Source organism: Trichomonas vaginalis, chromosome II (assembly GCF_026262505.1).
Source record: "Trichomonas vaginalis G3 chromosome II, whole genome shotgun sequence".
NCBI classification, from domain to species: Eukaryota; Parabasalia; order Trichomonadida; family Trichomonadidae; genus Trichomonas; species Trichomonas vaginalis.
The window spans coordinates 9,630,892-9,646,093 of NC_067204.1; the positions used below are offsets into that span (position 1 = coordinate 9,630,892).

The 15,202-nt window shown below is 34.3% G+C and overlaps 7 protein-coding genes across 7 annotated transcripts, besides 1 other annotated feature; 6 read left to right on the plus strand and 1 right to left on the minus strand.

Annotated features, from left to right (window-relative positions):
* Nucleotides 1–1,136: 1,136 nt before the first annotated feature.
* TVAGG3_0515300 (armadillo (ARM) repeat-containing protein family) lies at nucleotides 1,137–3,196 on the plus strand (the record flags this gene model as incomplete). Its single annotated transcript, XM_001307088.2, has 1 exon — nucleotides 1,159–2,478. The coding sequence occupies one exon, from the start codon at nucleotides 1,159–1,161 to the stop codon at nucleotides 2,476–2,478; it is 1,320 nt and encodes a 439-aa protein (XP_001307089.1).
* A 409-nt stretch (nucleotides 3,197–3,605) lies between these two features.
* Nucleotides 3,606–7,188, plus strand: TVAGG3_0515310 (sulfite reductase (ferredoxin) protein; the record flags this gene model as incomplete). The annotated part of the gene is made up of 1 exon (XM_001307087.2): nucleotides 3,606–7,175. The coding sequence occupies one exon, from the start codon at nucleotides 3,606–3,608 to the stop codon at nucleotides 7,173–7,175; it is 3,570 nt and encodes a 1,189-aa protein (XP_001307088.1).
* Nucleotides 7,189–7,946: 758 nt separating this feature from the next.
* TVAGG3_0515320 (spectrin binding) lies at nucleotides 7,947–9,458 on the plus strand (the record flags this gene model as incomplete). Its single annotated transcript, XM_001307086.1, has 1 exon — nucleotides 7,947–9,458. The coding sequence occupies one exon, from the start codon at nucleotides 7,947–7,949 to the stop codon at nucleotides 9,456–9,458; it is 1,512 nt and encodes a 503-aa protein (XP_001307087.1).
* Nucleotides 9,459–10,191: 733 nt separating this feature from the next.
* Nucleotides 10,192–11,115: a mobile genetic element.
* Nucleotides 11,116–11,303: 188 nt separating this feature from the next.
* TVAGG3_0515340 (U4 snRNA binding) lies at nucleotides 11,304–12,648 on the plus strand (the record flags this gene model as incomplete). The annotated part of the gene is made up of 1 exon (XM_001307085.1): nucleotides 11,428–12,594. One exon carries the CDS (start codon nucleotides 11,428–11,430, stop codon nucleotides 12,592–12,594), a length of 1,167 nt encoding a protein of 388 aa, XP_001307086.1.
* A 286-nt stretch (nucleotides 12,649–12,934) lies between these two features.
* Nucleotides 12,935–13,537, plus strand: TVAGG3_0515350 (Mediator complex, subunit Med6 family; the record flags this gene model as incomplete). Its single annotated transcript, XM_001307084.1, has 1 exon — nucleotides 12,942–13,496. The coding sequence occupies one exon, from the start codon at nucleotides 12,942–12,944 to the stop codon at nucleotides 13,494–13,496; it is 555 nt and encodes a 184-aa protein (XP_001307085.1).
* Nucleotides 13,538–13,988: 451 nt separating this feature from the next.
* On the plus strand, nucleotides 13,989–14,351 carry TVAGG3_0515360 (uncharacterized protein; the record flags this gene model as incomplete). The annotated part of the gene is made up of 1 exon (XM_001307083.1): nucleotides 13,989–14,351. The coding sequence occupies one exon, from the start codon at nucleotides 13,989–13,991 to the stop codon at nucleotides 14,349–14,351; it is 363 nt and encodes a 120-aa protein (XP_001307084.1).
* A 459-nt stretch (nucleotides 14,352–14,810) lies between these two features.
* Nucleotides 14,811–15,176, minus strand: TVAGG3_0515370 (uncharacterized protein; the record flags this gene model as incomplete). Its single annotated transcript, XM_001307082.1, has 1 exon — nucleotides 14,811–15,176. One exon carries the CDS (start codon nucleotides 15,174–15,176, stop codon nucleotides 14,811–14,813), a length of 366 nt encoding a protein of 121 aa, XP_001307083.1.
* Between the last annotated feature and the right edge of the window lie 26 nt (nucleotides 15,177–15,202).

The window sequence follows — 15,202 nt, forward strand, 5'->3', positions numbered from 1 at the left end:
AACTCGTTTAGACTCATAAAAGGCATCTAATTTTTGATTAGAAATCATATTTTATAAAAACTCATTGATGAGTTGATGTAATGCCATAATTGTTGTTGAAAAATTATTTACATAACAAAATTCTTATTTTAAGATAGTAAAATAATAATGTTTTTATTTCAACAACAATAAGTATATAGATGAATAGAAACGTACTGTATTAGTATAAATGGAGTCTCTTTCGTATAGATTTGAGATATGAATACTCCAGTTAAAATGTATAAAATTGAAATCGGAAATATCATAAGATTATATACTGTACCGTGCACTGATTGTAAAGGTCTTTGGAATTCATAAGTAACTTATATAATAAAGCCGACTTTTTTTCTTATTGCATTAATTTCCTCAAATTTTAGTAACTAATTCTATATTCAATTTATTTGAATATGTACCATGAGGTACGTAAAAGCCCAAAATTACAAGGAATTTTATCGTTGCAATTTCGAAAAGCAACGTTTCAATTTTTAATGTGGTGCTTTTGGAAGGGCAATCTTGATGCTATCTCGGTGTAAGAGTATTGATGCAATATAATTAACGAAGTTGATTTTAAATTACATAAATCTGGAGAATAACTGACAATACAACTAAGTTTACTATATAGGATAGTTGCCAATTGGAGTAATAAATAAGGTTGTACCAATCATTTCTTTCATTTCTGGCATAACGAGCAGAAAGAAAGTGATCAGTAACCCCAGGAAAAAAGAATAGAGATGTCACTTTTCTAGGGACTACCTTTCTCAATAAAATCTAAATTAGAATGGTTAATTATTGATAAAAATCGCTCTGTTTTTCTACCAGTCAAGTTGCATATATATAGAACCAATTTATGCAAATCAATAGTGTGTGATCGCTTTCGAAATTGTGAGAATTCACAAAAAATGGCAAACCGTCTTCTTTATTTCTAAGGGTTTAATTTATTTCGGACAAATTAACAGACTTTTGATTTATTGTTTCCTTTCATTTTTTTTTGAGAGGAAATTTCCAAATGATGGGTATCTATTCAAAATAAAATTTATCCTGAGATGATAAGCAGTCCACATTTAAAAGCGAACATATTTATTATAAAAATATTTTTGTAAAATCCTTGTACGATCGAGAAAAATCAATATCGTACAAAATATGGATTATAAAATCGGAGCAACTATTCTTCCTCCTGGAGAACAACTGTCATCCGATTTTAAACCTGGAACAGAAAAACTTTACGTTAGAGATCCAATGCCCAATGAATTGTTCCAATTACAGAATTTTATTCAAAATGTTAAAGAAACAGATTCAAACATTTCATGGAGTGAAATGTACAAGAAAATACATTACGAAGGATGTCTTAGATTGTTACAAAAAGATGAAATTCAAGAATTAATTTTCGTTGCGGTTAATGGATTAGGAAAATCAGCAACTCGAGATATACAATCCATGCAATGCGTCGAGAGAATCCTAAATACCATTCATTTCGAGATAGATCCAGAACTTGCAATACAAATAATAGAAAATTCACTTCATGCTCTTTCAACTAACAAGCAACGCAAATATTTCTACTTACATTGTGGTGTGATGATGACATTATGCCCACATTTTCGCGAATATGACGAAGCAATTTCTCTTGTTGTATTTGATTCGATATTTATGCTTCTTTTCGAAAGATCTACTGACCCTTTACTTGAAGTAAGTTTTCCAATCAAAGCCCTTACAGAAATATTCACTTACAATCCACTTCCAATTCAAAAATTACAACAAGCTTGTAAATACTTTACAGGCAAGCTTTCTTCAAACGACCAACGCGTACAAGAGACAGCCGTTCAAGCTATCAAACAATTGATCGTTACAGTCCCTGAATTGACTTCTTTGGCAATATCAAAAACTCTTTTTGATTATACGATGAAAATGGATCCAGCAACAACACCATTAATCGGAAAAGCTCTTTGTGATTTATATACATCAATTAATTTTGAATATTACGACCTTTCTCAGATGAAAGTTGATATTGTCGGCAGAATGAAGTCATTTTGGACATTAGATATGACAAGATTCGAGATACCAATGATTGCAGCCTTGAGATGCTTCAGAACATTATGCAAATACTCTCCTTACATTCGAAAAAGAATTTTGGAAGAAAATGTCATTGAAAAAATCAACTTAGTATATGCATCATTCAAGATTAAAGCTGAATTAGTCAGCCTTATTGCGAATATGATCCGTTCAGGTCCATGGCTCGATGAAATTATTCCAAATGAAGATATTATTGGTTTGATCTTTGAAATGGTTGATTATTACAACATAGAAACTACATATGATGCTCTTTTCCTCGCTTTATGTTTGTTTGAACATGGAATTGATATCAGTCCAATTTCAGAAGAAATTAGTGATCTTGCAAACTCAGATGATGAGAGAGTTGCAGATTTAGCAATTCATATACTTAATACAATAGATCCTCCATCTTAAATTTAAAATATAATTATCTATTTTTTAATTTTAATCTTTTAATGTTTTTTTCTATCAAAAAGTGAAGTTACTCATATCTTAAGACATAAAGAGACTTTAGTGACTTAATTAAATACTTTTCTCTTTTAGATAATCTTATTATAGCAAATCTATGATTTCTGTTTAAAAGAATCTGTGATATCACAGTCTACTTAATCTAACTTAACTACTTCTGATATATGAAAGCCTTAAAAACATTATGACAAGACTCTCCTGCTAATTGAAAGCCTCATTGTATATTTAAAGTTTCTACAATAAAGAACTGTTAGATTTAGTAAAAATAAGTTGGATTTCAATTAGAATTTAAAACGAAACATTAATATTTAAAAAAAGATATTAATAGATTGTGTCCAATCAGTTTAGAATTTAAGAAGCTGCTATCAAAATAGACAAGACCTTAATGTATTGAATGCTTATTTAATTCAAACTTAATATGAATTGATCATGATTTTACATAGGGTATTATCTACTTAATAATGAATTAGTACCTACTTAAATAAGCAACAAAATGTAATTTCGTACTTGTGCAACACAATAATGGAAATTTTCATCTATTTCAATTTGAAATCCAATGACTCATTAAAATAAATGAATAACTATTTGAATAAATAACTAACAATAACAAAATAAAAATATAAATGTCATCGAATCACTCAAAATGCCACTTTGAAGATAGCTGTAATTAATTTTGAAACAAATTTACTGAACAAATTCATCATAAAGGAGTCTTTCAACTCTTTTAAAAGAGTGATCCTTATCAACTTCAAGAAAAATCCCCTCGAATATTAAGATTAGCCACATCCTTCATTTATAACATTGAAATTGAATGGATCACAATTTTGAAAACATATCGTTTCATTGTTTTTTTTTCGACATCACATCATCTTTTTTGTCTAATCCACATAAGTGATAGTGAATATGTGGTGATTCCATTTGCCAAATAAGTTTTAATGTATTCAAAAATTGAAATGATTTTATTTCTCCATTCACTTTTTTTATCCTCAATATATTTTTCATCAATTCATATTGTTCATAATGAGAAATAAACTGATTATGAAAGAACGATAGAGTCCTTTCAATTTTATTTGATGTTAAGTATTGGAGACGCATTTTCTCGTCAAAAGCATGTCGTCCCAGTCGACGGTAATGCAGCTGCCGCATATGTCGGTTATGCATTTACAGAGACTGCATTCGGCTATCCAATCACTCCTTCAACAACAGCTTTCGAATTAGTTGAGCAGTGGGCCAATAAGGATCACAGGAAGAATATTTTCGGACAAGTTCCAACATGCATTCAGCTCGAACATGAAGGTGGCGTTGCAGGTTCTCTTCATGGTGGCTCCGTTGCTGGTGCAGTCGCATCTACATTCACATCCTCCCAAGGTTTACTTTTAATGCTTCCAAATATCATCAAGATGAAGCATGCCCAAGTTCCTACCGTCATTCATGTTGCCTCCCGCTCACTTATTTCTTCGATTGGTACAATCGAATGCGACCATTCAGATGTTATGACAGTCAGAGCCAGTGGAGCTAACATGCTTTCATCAGCTTCTAACCAGGACTGCCACGATCTTGCTGCTGTTGCTCACATTGCTGCTATGAAATGCCAGATCCCATTCCTTCACTGGTGGGATGGTTTCAGAACATCTCATCAGATTACAAACGTCGAGCTTCTTGAATACGACGAATTGAAGCCACTCATTCCTCAGAAGGAACTCGATGAATTCCGTGAACGCGCTTTCAACCCTAACCATCCTTCCCTTCGTATGCTTGCTATCGATTCATCATTCCACTTCCAAGCTGATACAGCCGCTGCTTACCGTTTCCAGAATGTTCCACAAATTGTCCAAGAATCAATGGATGAACTCGCAAAGATTACAGGACGTCAGCACCATCTCTTCGACTACTACGGACATCCACAAGCTGAATCCGTCATCGTTGTTCTTGGTTCAACATCCCAGAACATTTCGGAAGCAGTTGACTATTGCAACGCAAAGGGTGCCAAGTACGGTGTTGTTACAGTCCATCTCTACCGCCCATTCTCACCAGAGCATCTTTCCAAGGCAATTCCAAAGTCATGCAAAGTTATTACAGTTCTCGACAGAGTTAACGAGAACGGCGCCTTCACACAACCATTACATTCCGATGTTTGCGCCGGTTTCATGGCTATTGGCGACAATCGTAAGATTCTTGGTGGCATGTTCGGCATTGGTGGCCGCGAGCTTACACCATCACAGGCCGCCGAAGTCTTCAAGAACTCTCTCTCCGAGAAACCACGCAATCTCTTCAGAATCGGCATTGTCGATGACTTAATGCACACAAGCCTTCCAGTACCAGAGGAAATTGATATGGTTCCAGATGGCACAAAGCAGTGCATCTTCTGGGGTCTTGGCTCCGATGGTACAGTTGGCTCCAACAAGGAATCAATCAAGATCATCTGCAAGGAAACACCACTCTACGGCCAAGGCTACTTCACATACGATGCTAAGAAGTCTGGTGGTCTCACACGTTCCCACCTCAGATTCGGCAAGAAGCCAATTACATCAAACTACGCGATCAAGCAGGCTGATTACATTGGTGTCCACTGCATCAACTTCCCACGCGTCTATCCAGTCGCTAAGGAGTTGAAGAACGGCGGCATCTTCGTTTTCAACTGCCCAGCACACAATGCTAAGGAACTCGAGAAGTACATTCCAAAGGCAACACTCCGCCAGCTCTACGACAAGAAGGCTAAGGTTTACTGCATTGATGCTACAAAGATTTCCATCGATTGTGGAATTCCAGGACGTATCAACCTCATCATGCAGACAGCCTTCTTCTACCTCTCTGGCGTTCTTGAGACAAACCACGCTATCAAGGTTTCAAAGGATTCCGTCGAAGAGCAGTACGGACATTCCGGCGAAGCAGTCGTTAAGGCCAACATCAAGGCTATCGACTCCTCCATCGATAACCTCATCAAGATCGAAATGCCACAGGAATGGGGCCAGTTCGATCCAACACCAATTTCCAGATTCGCCAACGCCGATGCTCCAGAGCTCATGAAGAAGGCCATCTTCCCAATCTTCGAGCTCAAGGGCAACGAGATGAAGCCATCCGATCTCATTCCAATCACAGCCAGAATCCCACGTGACGGCTTAGGCTCATCCAAGTACGAGAAGCGTGGCATTGCTACAAACATCCCAGTTTGGGACGCCGACAAGTGCATCCAGTGCAATACCTGCGCTTACTCATGCGCACACGCTGTCATCAGACCACAGTTGATGAAGCACGGCAAGGGGCCAGAAGGAGTCAAAGTTCTTCAGTCCAAGAAGTTCAAGGGATACGACTTCGCCATCACTGTTTCAGCACACGACTGCTTATCATGCCAAGTTTGTATCGAGAAGTGCCCGACAAAGGCATTGTCATTCCCACTTGCCACAGAGGAAGTTGTCACAAAGGCTGCCGCACTCTACGACAAGTTCGCCAAGCTTCCAGACATCGACGCATTACGTGAGGCTGATCCAGCTCTCAACGAAAGCCTCGAGAAGAAGAAGTGGACAGCTGATGGCTCACAGTACTACAAGCCATTACTTGAGTACTCTGGTGCCTGCGCAGGCTGTCACGAGACATTGTACGCCAAGATGCTCACACAACTCTTCGGCCCACGTCTCATGATCGCCAACGCTACAGGCTGCTCCATCGTCTGGTCTGGCTCATTCCCATCACAGCCATGGACATACAACTCACGCGGACAAGGCCCAACATGGGGCAACTCCTTGTTCGAAGATAACGCTGAGTTCGGCCTCGGTATCGCCGCCGCCGTTGCTCACCGCAGATTCGAACTCAAGGGAATTGTCGAGAGATTCATCAAGTCCGGCGAGAAGTGCGATCCAGCACTCATGGCATTGTTCACAGAGTGGCTCGCCAACTACGACAAGGGTGAGAAGTCACTTCCACTCTCCAACTCCATCCAGGACATCCTCAAGACAATCCCACAGACAACAGGATTGTTCGGAGAGATCCAGAAGAGATACGACTTGTTCGTCAAACCATCAGTCTGGATCGTCGGTGGCGATGGCTGGGCTAACGATATCGGTTTTGCTGGCCTCGACCACGTCGTCGCTACAGGTGCTGATGTCAACTGTCTCGTCTACGATAACGAGTCATACGCCAACACAGGCTTCCAGACATCCAAGGCATCTCCACGTGGCTCCGTCCTCAAGTTCGCAGCAACAGGCAAGGATAAGCCGAAGAAGGACCTCGCTGGCATGTTCTTACAGTACCCAGATGTCTACGTCGCATCATGCGTCATCGGCGCTAATGCTGCTCAGACAGTCAAGGCAATGAAGGAGGCCGACGAGCACAAGGGCACATCATTCATCGACTGCTACTGCCCATGCATCGGACACGGCGTCAGACCAACAATGAAGAACGGCCACAAGCAGGCTAAACTCGCTGTCGAGTCCGGATACTGGCCAATCTTCAGAAGGAAGCCAGGACAGAAGGTTGTCTTAGATAACCCAACAATGAAGAAGGAGAAACTCGCTGACTTCTTGAAGCACGAATCTCGCTACGAATCACTCAGAAAGATCGACTCCAAGAGACAACACGATCTCCAGGAACTCTTAGGCAAAGATATTGATCAGCGCTGGCAGAGACTCCAAGAATTAACTAAGTAAGATTTTAAAATAAATAATAAAAATGAATTTATTATTATAAACTTTATATTTTAAAACTTATTAGGAGGGAAATATGTATAGAAACAGCCATCTCTATATCCAGCAAAGATTTTGAATTATTGCAATAAAGTAATTAATAAGAAATCAAGTTTGCACTTTCAATGAAAAAGTTTCAATACATATTTAAGCTCATTTTTCTGTTTTAAATTGAAGCTACCAAGCTTGCTCCAAATAAAAGCTGAAAAATAACTAGCATTTTGCAAATATGTTAGAATAATGAAACATGTTTATTGAAACTTGATATTAGCTGATAAATTTATAATAGAAAATTACGACGATACAAGAAGTTTGGCCTTTGACAAATCTTCATACATATTTTTCATAATGCAAACAAATTATTTTGAGCAATATGAGGAGTTTATAAAAGGATATTACAGACTTTTTCACCTACAATACGACGAATCTTATGAAGATATTTTAAATATGATTTCCAACGTATTAATTTCCAAGTTTAAAGTACGCATAAATGACCTTATTATTAGCATATTCATTGCGATCAAGTATAATTATCGATCAATTGAACTTTACTTGGAAATTCTCAAAAATATCTTTTTGAAATTTTCAATATCGGGCACTAATTTGGGCTTTCAGTTTGTATCAAAAATTATTCGTTCAATTGATATGCAAATAACAACAAACAAGGATGGAATATTCAATATTAATTACAATCCAAACTCATTCCCAAAAGAGAATGAAATACAATACTTTCTAATGCATGACCAGATTGATAAATTTAAAGAATTTATCCTTGAACATCCAATAGATGATGTTTTTGTACGTGTTCCAGAACTATATCTTTCTCCCATCGAAGCATGTTCTTTCTTCGGATCAGTCAATATTTTCAATTTCCTTATATCAAACTTAAATTATCATATAACTCAAAAAGTTACACAATATTCATTCATTGGAGGGAATACCGACATCATTAATGAATGCCTCAAAGTGAACCAGATAGATAGAGAATCTATTCTTAACATTATTGTTTCTCATAACGATGAGCTTCTCGACTATATATTTGACAGAGATATCAATATCCCAAAAGATTTTGATTTCATTTATCCAATTATATCTCAAAACATGAAAGTTGTTGTTCATATGTTCGAGAAAGATAAAAATTCAATTATTCCATGGTGCGCTGGAATTCCACAAACTATTGACATCATTAAAAACGAAAATATCGATTTGAATAAAGTTTGTTTAAGCAAATGGTCTCTTCTACATTATGCATCTTATTTCAATAATTTAGAAATTTGCAACACATTACTTACACGTTTAAAAGATCAGAATTTTATTAATGCAAAAAATAAAGATGGAACAACTGCTCTGCATATTTCAGCTATCTCTGATTCTAAAGAAATAGCTGAACTTCTTATTTCGAAAGGTGCTGATATCAATGTAAGAGATAATGAAGGGAAAACGGCACTCCACTATGCTGTCATTAATAATAGTAAAGAAACAGCAAAATTTCTACTTATAAATGGAGCTGATATTACATCAGCAACTTATGGTGGAAAAACAGCACTTCAGTGTGCAATGGATGCAAATAATACAGAGATCGTAAAACTCTTTATACCATTTTACAATGATATTATTAAAAAACAACCTATTATTGGAAAGGTGCTTATATTATATGTCTTAAAACATAATATGCATGAAGAAATAAGTACTCTCGTTTCGGATGGAGTAAATTTCAAAACAATAGATATTTATGGATTCCCGGCGCTTCATTTTGCAGCCCTTCATAATTATAGGGATATTGTGGAACAATTGATCTTACATGGCTGTGATATCAATTCTAAATATGCTGGCAATCAAACCCCACTTCATTCTGCAGCTCAGTGTAACAGTAAAGATGTAATACAACTTCTTCTTTCATATGGTTGCGATACGGAGGTAAAAGATAGACTTGGTAGAACACCTCTTATTATGGCTGCATTTTATAACAATACAGAGGCTGCTGAACTGCTAATTTCACATGGAGTAGATATCACTGCAAAAGATTGCAACAACAATACAGCTCTTTATTATGCAACAATGGAAAAAAATCAATATCTCATAAAAATTCTACATTCAAAATTATCAGGTTTAAATGAAAAAAATAAATCTGGAATAATTCCAATAAATAATGCTATAAATTTAAACAACAGACAACATAATACTGAACATAAAGCAAACAAGCAGAAATCGTCCGGATATTGCTCATCGATTTGCAGGATATTTTAATTTAATATTAATATTTTAACGAAATCATATATTACATTTTTAAAGAGGGGTTTTCCTACAAGTGCAAAAAATGCGCAAAAACGATTATTTTACATTCAAACTGCGCATTATTTCATCTCGTTCACCGAAGCGGAAAATTTTAATATAAATGACAAGCTTAGAAACGAATTATATCCTGATGATCCTCGCACGATTTTCCAAAATGAATTATCATATCTTGAAATATGTTGTTACCACGGAGCTGCTGATTGTTTCAAGATCTTAAGGACAAAGTTCAACGCAGAAATTACTCAAAAGTGTCTTGAATATTCATTTTTAGGAGGAAATCCAGAGATCATGAGTGAATGTTTGAAATATAAGAAACCAGATAGTAGTACCATGCAATATGCAATTATTTCACACAACATTGACTTTGTTACATTTTTGATGAATGAGTACAAACTCTAGATCTACCCAATTGAATGCGTTAGTTTTAATAATGTTGAATCATTTTTAGTTTATTGAAATCAAACTAATGATATTGAATCATGCTTTTTAAATTCAGCAATGTTTGATATTCCATCCCTTAGCGAATATTTCCTAGCATATGGTTCATATTTCAATAAAAAAAAGAGTAAATCTGGGGAAACGCTCTTCATTTTACAGCCGATGAATTTCTTTTGAAGCAAAAACATTATTTTCATTAAATTATAATAAACTTTATTAATGAAGTCAACATTAAAAAATTTGCAAAAAAGGTAACTAAACTCCTTTCGCCGATCCGATTTGCCCCATATTTAAAATATAGCTTGCATATGTAGAAGAAAAGCTAATTTTGAAGTACGCCCGAAATCCACCAACAGGATTTCGAGCTACTAAAAAGGTACTTTTAAATGTGATTTTTTTTTATAAAAAATTAAATTTATTTTAAGATCAGACTAAAAACTAATTTTATGGAAAATCTATATCGACAAATTTATTACTTATTGGGTATATAGATTTTTTGATTATGGCGATTATGTCTGATATGCTTCCAATAAGCCAAAACACATTTCATACTGATTTCTATAAAAGGTATCTTTATTATAGAAGTGTAAGCTATATCTGTTTGTTTTTTTATTATAACAAATTCAAAATTCTCTTATAAGGACTAGATGAAATCTGTATTACTAAATCATTAGCTAAATGAAGGTTCAAATAGAAAGTAAATATCAATTTATATGATACTGAAACCAAATAGTTCTTTTAATAAAAGATAACACGCTGAAAATTATTGAGTATTTGCAAATCTCAAAAATCTATTGGTGAATTTGGCTCAACTTTTAAAATTATAACATCCATATCAAATCATAAAAGCAGACAAAAATTAAAGCCAAACCTATCGGCCAATTTTTTTTTGATATTTTGATTTTTGAGGTATACTTTTAAAAGTGGATTTAAAGCACTTATGAAAAAACATTAACTTCTGTCGTTATGATTATTGATTTAGACAATAATGATTTTAATCTTTGATTATCAAAACACTAAAGTCATCTTTTTAACATTTGCTTGGTAGCATTAACTCAAATCTAAAGTACGATTTTATGTGGCACTCTTAGAATTTTTGTATTCATTGTACACGCTGAAATAGTACCATTAAAGTTATGGCGGACTTTCAAAAAATAGTTTGGTCACCTTTTTTGCAAATCACTCATTAATGTTTTATTTTAGTAGGCAGAAAACTTATGGACACTGCTCTTCGTATGACATATTTTAGATTCGTATTTTCTAGCCGTTAAAGCTCTATCATGTATTGTTTTGAGAGAAATTGAATTTTTTATAAACGAATAGTTTTGACACTTTTTTTAAAAAATTCTTAGACTAGATGTCCTATAAGATTAGGAGCTTAAATGTAAAATATTATCCACCTGGACTTAATATTGAATACACACACGAAGGGAAGAATATGAAAAAAAATATTAATTTACCTCCAATAACAAATCTTACTGATATGAACGCTCTAGCAACGAAAATTATCTCCGAAAACAGCGAATTTAGAGAAAGACACAAGCCAAAATTAATAGAAGCACTCCAACAAATATTAAAAATGCAAAATGTCGAATATTCACAATTTTATTTACAAAATGTTTACAAAACACATCAAATGCCTATTTTTGATTGCTCATTCAACAAGAATGGTGACTTATTTGTGACTGGTTCCTCAGACAGAACTTGCTGCATCTGGGAAACAGAGACTGGACGAAATATAGCAACATTAAAAGGACACAATAACGTTGTATATAGTTGTACGTTTAATACTCCTGTTGGAAATCTTGTTGCTACAGCTTCTTTTGATAAAACAGCAGGAATATGGGATGTAAAAGAAGCAAAGAACTTACATATGCTACGAGGACATACACAAGAGGTTGTATCAATCAGATTCGATCCAAATTCTGCCCAAGTAGCAACAGCAAGCATGGATTCCACTTGTAGAATCTGGGATGTCGAAACAGGAGCTCTAAAACATATATTAGAAGATCATACAGCCGAAGTTATTGGCATCGACTTTCATCCTACAGAACCAATTTTACTTACTTCTTCATTTGACCAAACCGCGCGACTTTGGGATACAAGAACAGGCGATTGCATATCAATACTTAGAGGACATACAGGGGAACTTACAGGAGCAGACTTCTCTTTAGGTGGAAATTTGGTAATTACAGGATCTTACGACAGAACTGCAAGATTATGGGATGTACGTATGGTGAAAAATATTGCAGTCCTTAATGGCCATAAGGATCAAGTACTAAGTGTCTGTTTCTCCATTGATGGATCAAAAATTGCAACTTCATCTTTAGATAAGACTGCAGCAATTTGGTCGAGCGTTAATGGAAACAGATTGGCAGTATGCGAAGGTCACACCGATGAAGTCGGTTCTTGTATGTTTTCTCCTCAAGGAAATAAATTATTAACTGCCTCTGACGATACGACTTGTCGCTTGTGGGATGCTGAAGATGGCTCATGTACAGAAGTTCTTGAAGGTCACACTGATGCAGTTATGATGTGTTCTTTCAATTATGCGGGCGATCGAATTATTACTGCCTCAAAGGATAATACTGTCCGCCAATGGAAAGCTGGAGAAATGAGAATGAACGAAGATTTCGAATTCGGCTATTGAATTATATATTATTGTTGTTTATTTTTTAAAATATTATATAAAGTCTATCTTAAAAATATACTAATCCAATGTTAAAGTCACTGTGCATATTTGAGTAGAATTCTATTATAAATTCTTTCAATTATTTATTTTCCTTTATTATTGAGTACTTAATCAGACATTATAAGTCCTGAAAAAGAGTTTATTAAGTTGTAAAAGAAGAAAACACATTAAAAAAGTTTTCAATTTAAAAAAATATAGTAATTTGGCATTATTTATCTTATGTGTAATAATGTACAAATATTTAAATTAAGAAATATCCATTCTTCATTAATTTCAAAATTGTCACTTTTTTATATTTTTATAAAATGGAAGGGGCTTTTATCAATAAAGAATTTATCCAACAAGAAGGTCTTACACTAGAAAATATCATTCATCCATATTTTGAATCAAGTCCGTATTATAAACCAGAACGCGGCTCAAAACTTGAAATATCATTTGCACAACCACACGGTAGTGCAGTTTTATCAGCTGCACATCTTAGTAAACCAGAACACAAATCTGTTTCTGTAGACCAAGGCCTCGTTGTTATTGATGAAGTTCTAAATAACGAAATTATTGCAAAGTATATTGTTAAAGATGGATATATCCTTCCAGCGCCAACATTTTATAATTTAATAGCCGGCAGAGTTTGTTCTTCACTGAACAGTTTACAAAAATCAATCAAAAACGTTCACAAAGTTTTTAACTGGAATGTTAAACGCGGATTTACAAAGCGCATAGCATATGGAGAAACAGAAACTAAATATGAATTTCGTGCTTCAGAACTCAAGGATTTGCGTTCAGAATCTGGCGACGAATTTAGATTGCAATCTACACTTCTTGATGCTTTGCTTACAGAAATTGGCATCCCATCTGCATAAATTTTGTTTTTTTAATTATATAAAATAATTTTATTTTTTTAAATATCATCTTAGTCATTATATCCCATCATGCGTGTTGCAATTCTGTGCTCTTTCATAATCTCAATACTTAATAATTTTTATAGAAAATTTCATTTAAAGTCATTAGGCCAATTGAAGCAATGAATGAAATATAATCACCAAGTTAACTTGATATAAAACGAAATACATCTCATTTTAATTTCATAAGAAATTCTGGATTCAATATGCTCTCTAACTGTCCAAGAATAGGATAGGATAATTTTCTAGCATTAAAAATCAAATACAACATTATTATACAACCAATTGCTATAGATTGACAATTTTTATTGAGGAATTGTAGCAAATTCAAAGAAATTCCATAGTAAATACATTAGGAAATACACCCTGATGACATACGAATAATAAACAAATAAAGAATGACATGATTTCAGAATTTGTTTACATAGAAAAAGTGCCAATAAAGTTTTCAAAATGCGTCGTTCACGTTTTGCATTAAGTTCACAGTCTTCTGTAACCCGTGCTGCTCCTCAAAATTCTCCAAAGAAAAAGGCATCTCCTAAAAAACTTCCGAAACCAGAACCAATCGAGAAATCTGATATTACAAGTCCAATTCCAACCCCAGTACTCGAACGCTCAATAAACACCCAGGAAGAATCATTCCAAAATATCGAAGAAGAGGAAGAAGAGCTTAATGAATACGAGGAAGAACTTGATGATTTGGCCGGCCTAACAAGGCGTGAATTGCTTGAACTTTATCGTACAAAATACAATAACTATCTTAATAACATCGATAAAGTATCCGAGATTATTGAATCAAAACTTTCAGCAGTTTAATTCAATTTTAATATTTTCAAAAACTTTCAATATTGTTTTCTTTCGAAATTATATAAATTGTTAATTTACATCCAATTTTTATTAGATATATTTTTACTCTATGCCCAGATTTAGATTTTTGATTTTATTTGCTCAATTTCATTGAGAAGTTAAGCAAAATCTAATTATCTTCTGTTTCAGTTAGATAACTTTAGCATGAACTATAGGCAATCTCATATAGTTAGTGAACTATGAATATTTTTGATATTTCACTAACTTAAGCGATCAATTATGGAATATTACAAGCATATGATCAAATGTAAATCCAAGTACACAATCATGACTATGGAAATGATACTTGATCTTTTGTTCAATAAAAATGTAATATTGCATTAAAGATAGTATTATAACATGAATAGACATCGACGAAGTAATGAAAATGATAGTATAAAATAGTAAATAGACATGAATTTGGTTTGGTTATAGTCCAATTTCGTCTCCTTTCTTCCATCCTTGCTTTTCAAGCATTCTTTCTCCAAATCCAGCAGATGGAGCAGCAGAATCATTGGGATCTGGTGTCGGAACTACAACTTTTGAATTTATATTTTTCTGCCTTTCTTTCAAAAGCCTTAAAAATGGACTTTCTACTTTAGATTTGTCTTTTGGTTCAACTTTTTTGCGTTCTTTTTCGATGAATTCTTTTGCATTATCTTTAGCTCTTTGTTCATCTTGTTTCCTCTGTTCTTCTTCGTCTTTTTTCTTTGAAGTTGCAAACAATGATGAAACAGTTTTTCCCATCTGTGGTCTTTTCTTCTTTTCTATAACAGGAATGCTAAATTCAGACATCTTTATTAGGTTTTGTCACTTTTTTG